Consider the following 5,000-nt stretch of genomic DNA (forward strand, 5'->3'; position numbering starts at 1 on the left):
CAAACGGAGAAAGTGCACAAATGCACATTTCCAGGAAGCTGTCTATGTATTCTTGTATCCAGAACCATTAAAAAAAGCATGTTACTCTCTTATTACTTACTTGTTACTCTTTTATTTTCCAACGTTTAGATCTAAATTGTGTTTGAAGGCCTTTGCCATGCTGCAAGGCCTTTGATTATGGGGGAGAAATGATGTATCCTATATTTTTTGGCTTAAAAGTCATCAAATTAATATACTGAGTCTATGAATACTTAGTCTGGCTTACTGCATGTACAGTGTAGGTATAATGCCCGACAGACGCGCTGGATGTCAGGCTTAATCCTCCCATTCTGCTTCCTATTTAGCCCGAGACGGTTGAGATTGTTTAAAGAGCGTTTTCCTCCCTATACAAGAATGATAACAGTTTGCTAAAACCCACATCTTTTCCAGAGAAACAGACATAACCTCAGTGTGAGAATAAGAAATAACAGCTTGCATAATGGTCTGTCATTTTGACTTGTTTTCAGGCAGAGATGCTGCTTTCACTTGTTAGAAATGTCGCGTAATGCTGTTTCCTTTCCGATGCTGTCCAGACTTGATAGTGAAGATGACCAGGAACCTGAAAAGCAGCACTTGCGTAGCAAGACTAACTCGTCCCCGCCTGTGGTGGGGCATGATAGAAACAACGAGAGCACAAAGACAGAAGAGCCAAATACATCTCAGCTTGGCCCGACAGACTGTAAGCATAAGGAAGAAAGCAAATCTGCCTGCACACTTGATATCCTTCTTTTTTTTATCTTAAAGGCTCCTTCCATTCATAACTTCTCTGTTTTCTCTTCCCAGTGGCAGACCGTGACGCGTGGAATGTATCTGAGGGAGCCAAGCTTTTTCTGTCCAAAGTAAAACCAAAAGAAGGTTGCCAAATGGAGGAGGAGGAGGAGGAGGAGGCTGATAACAAGGAGGGAGAGAAGAGGCCCAGGGGAAACGAAACCACGGAGCCTGAGAGAGATGTGTATACCTTCCCTGGAGACTCCGACCCCGAGAGTCCCCCTCCCGCTCCCTGGGCTCATTGTACATTCATTCAGCGGTGCAGAAAGAAGAGGGTGCTGCTCAGGCCCTTCTCCGGACTCGGCACCTTGAAGCGCACGTCGCCTGAGACTGGCAAGTGGGCAGGAGTTAGTCCTCCGAAATCCAAAACAACCGAGACGGCACAGCTGAATCGAGGTGCAGGGGTTTCTGAGTTGGAGGAAGTCGGCTTCATGGAGGCAGCCGTGGAAGAACCGACAAACATCAGAGAGAGAGGAGGGAAAAGAGACGATGTAGACGTGGGGGGGAGAGCCAGGCAAAGAAATCTTCACCTGTGTGGAGTGTAGCATTTACTTCAAAAAGCAGGTCCACCTGCAGGAGCACATAGTAGAGCATTGTCAGAGCGGTGCAGCGGGGGGCAGGCGTTTAGGAAAGGCCGGCCGTTTCCGATGCGTTGAGTGTGGATGGAACCTGCCGAATCGGCTCGCACTGTCAGACCACCACAGACGGCACCAGGAGTCCCGCCTAAAGATCTTAGGGGAGATTGAGAAACTGAATGAAAATGGCAGCGCAAGAGAGATTCAGAAGCTCGACAGTAAGACGGTGAAGCACAGAAGCTCGGACGCAGCTATTATGCAAGATGTGAGTCCAGCCTCGATTCCTCGCAAAATGTCAGACCCAGAAATAGTCACGTCTCCACCTCTTTCCCCGGTTTTAACACAAGATGCAGTCCCAGCAGTTCTTGACGCAACTCCTCCAGCTCAGGCCCGAGCTGTTTCCGCTGGCCGTCGACGTTTTGTCTGCACCAAGTGTAACTTCAGCACAAGAACCCCCCAGGCGCTGGCTAATCACAGCAAGACCCACAACAGGAAAGAACCCGCTCTCCTGGCTGACTCTCCATCATGTTTGGCATCCACCTCCCTGGCCTGTGGTCATTGTGGTTTCCTGACCTCAAGCCAAACTGCAATGAGGGAACACCAAAAGCTTGTTCACCCAGGACAGGCGTCCATCGACGGGGCGCAGGCCCATGAAACTGGCCAGAATTCCAGGTCTAATGTCGGTGCTCACATTTCAAAACCCACTCTAGAGTCTGAACATTTCTCTGGGCCGGGATCTGGATCCTCGCCCAATGCAATTCAAGGCGAAAGCCAGCTAGAAGCTGCTGCCGCCGAAGACGGCACTGTGCCAGACAGCGATGCGGCTCGGCCCCCAAGCCAGGTGGTCGTGTCCAAGTGCACTGGGAACGGGAGGCTCGGCAGAAGAGGGAAGACTTGGACGGATCTGGACAAGTTTCTGGACGATGGCAAGCTGACCGGGAGTGAAGAGGAAGAGCAGCACAAAGATCAGAGCACAGAGCGCGACACCGAGTGTACACAACACGACGACGACTCGCCTGTCGGAGGGAAACGGCACACCAGATCACGATCCAACACAGGTGAGACATAAAAGTCAGACTAAAGACTGTAATGCTTTCCAAGATGTCAGCGATTAACTAAATCAGAATCAGAGAAGGGTTTATTCCCACAGTAAGTTACACTTACTTGGAATTTGCCTTGGTGGTTGGTGCATACATACACCAATAAACATATTAAACATTAATATGAAATAAACAATACATACAGAAACAAATAAACAAAATTATAAACGCAGCACTTTTGTTTTTGCCCCCATTTTTCATGAGCTGAACTCAAAGATCTAAGACTTGTCTATGTACACAAAAGGCTTATTTCTCTAAACTATTGTTCACTAATGTGTCTAAGTCTGTGTTAGTGAGCACTCCTCCTCTGCTGAGATAATCCATCCTCCTCACAGGTGTGCCTTAGGCTGGCCACTCTAAAATGTGCAGTTTTACTGTATTGGGGGGGTCCAGGAGGGGTCTGAAAACCAGTCAGTATCTGGTGTTAGGGTTCATCCATGAAGAGAACACCTCTCCAAAGTGCCAGACACCATCGAATGTGAGCATTTGCCCACTCAAGTGGGTTACGACGACGAACTGCAGTCAGGACCCCTCCTGGACCCCCCCAATACAGTAAAACACATTGCACATTTTATTGTGGCCAGCCTAAGTCACACCTGTGCAATAACCCTGCTGTCTAATCAGCATCTTGATATGCCACACCTGTGAGGAGGATGGATTATCTCAGCAGAGGAGGAGTGCTCACTAACACAGACTTAGACACATTAGTGAACAATAGTTTAGAGAAATAAGCCTTTCGTGTACATAGACAAGTCTTAGATCTTTGAGATCAGATCATGAGAAATGGGGGCAAAAACAAAAGTGATGCTTTTTAATTTTCAGTGTATATACAAAATAGCTGTTCAGCATAAGAAAAGGGAGGCCGGGTTAGCTCAGTTGGTAGAGCAGGCGCACATATGCAGAGGTTTATTCCTAGACGCAGAAGGTCCAGGCATAGGCAGACTTGCAATCTGGCTGTTCTGGTGAATGCCAGACGGGCCGATCTCGTGGGCCGATTTGGGCTGCTGGAAAAAATAAAAAAAATGCAGCAACACTGGCGTATCACACTAGTTTGACAAAAATATGGAAGACTTTCTGCCTGCAGCCTGGAGCCTCCCGTCTGGTGCCGTCGGGCTTCTAATTTTCAAAATAAAAGCTCGCGTCTGGCCCGCTATGTCTTCGTGTTTTGGGTGTTTAAGTATGTAATACTGATTTAAATATGCAAGCATTTTCATTCTATTCTAAGATGATGCCATGGTGGTTTATTTGAAGGTTTTATGAGTTGCTCCAGTGTGTGTATTATTTAATTATGAAAGCCTTTAAGTGCGCCTCATGCTGCTATAATCTCACGTGAGGCTCAAATCAGGGCCAAATCTCTGTCCCAGTCCGCCCCTGGGTCCAGGGTTTGAATGGGTTGAGCAGAATGTGTATATCGATGAGGAGTTTATTCAGGATTGAGTTTCTTTTTTTCTATAGATGACTGCTCCGCACAGCAGACTGCTGCGTTATCGCTCCCTCCCAAGAAGTGTGTGAAGGAGGAGGACGAGCTGGACGTGGAGAAAGATGGGAGGGGTTTCTGTTTGAGGCGGAGCCACAGCGTTACTGCCGCTCCGGCAGAAAGTGACAGCGATGACGAGGAACGTGTGCGACGTTTCCTTTCAGAGGGCATCTTGGATGAAGACCCAGACGAGATGGATGAGGACTTGGAGTCGCTCAGGGGCGTGGAGAGGAAATGCCCCTACTGCCCCGATCGATTTCACAATGGCATCGGGCTTGCCAATCACGTGAGAGGCCACCTGAACCGAGTGGGCGTCAGCTACAATGTGCGGCACTTCATTTCCCCCGAGGAAGTCAAAGCGATTGAGAAGAAGTTCTCCTATCAGAAGAAAAAGAAAAAAGGTCAGTGGCTTATTGTGTATATATATTGTTAGACTATGCTCGGCATAATGAGCCTGGCATGAGCCATACTGTATAGCAGGGGGGGCCAAACTCAACTTCACTAAGGGCCACACTGGAAAAAGAGAATGGCATCAAGAGCCAGGGATGTTTGACCCATCCTCCCCCCCCCAACCAACCTCCCTACGGGGAATTTCGGCCTTTCATACTAGCTAGCGTAGTCGCTCCACCGGTAGGTTTCCACACAGCGAGGTTGAATGGAGACGAAAATCACCCTGATTGGGTGACGAAAGTGTAACTGTATTCAAATGAGGACCACTCGAGAACCAATCAGGTCCGCGAGGTGAAGATGGCGAAGATGGCGGAGGTTATCAGCGCTGTATCATGAACATTAGTATGTGATTAAAATGTTTCTACATGAACATTGGTACTTGTTTCCACATGAATTGTGATTTATACGACACACCAACTCAGTCAGGGCACATTCACCACTAAACAGACCACTGTAGATGTTAGTTTAAACACTCAAACTGTTCAGCTAGCTGACAGGCTAATGGCTAGCATGCTCGGACATTGCATTTCATTGTAAGCCTAGCCAGGCAGCTAGCTAGGCTACTTATGCATTTGTTTGATTACATGTTTT

At 47.9% G+C, this 5,000-nt stretch overlaps 1 protein-coding gene across 1 annotated transcript in view; it reads left to right on the forward strand.

Annotated features, from left to right (window-relative positions):
* The window catches only part of LOC144530201 (protein Wiz-like), a 62,484-nt gene that overhangs the window by 17,530 nt on the left and 39,954 nt on the right, over positions 1-5,000 (forward strand). The window contains 4 exon segments of the mRNA XM_078269680.1: positions 573-718; positions 823-1,312; positions 1,314-2,440; positions 3,938-4,360. Coding sequence (XP_078125806.1) covers positions 573-718; positions 823-1,312; positions 1,314-2,440; positions 3,938-4,360 — 2,186 coding nt within the window.

This window comes from Sander vitreus, chromosome 15 (assembly GCF_031162955.1).
Source record: "Sander vitreus isolate 19-12246 chromosome 15, sanVit1, whole genome shotgun sequence".
NCBI lineage: Eukaryota > Metazoa > Chordata > Actinopteri > Perciformes > Percidae > Sander > Sander vitreus.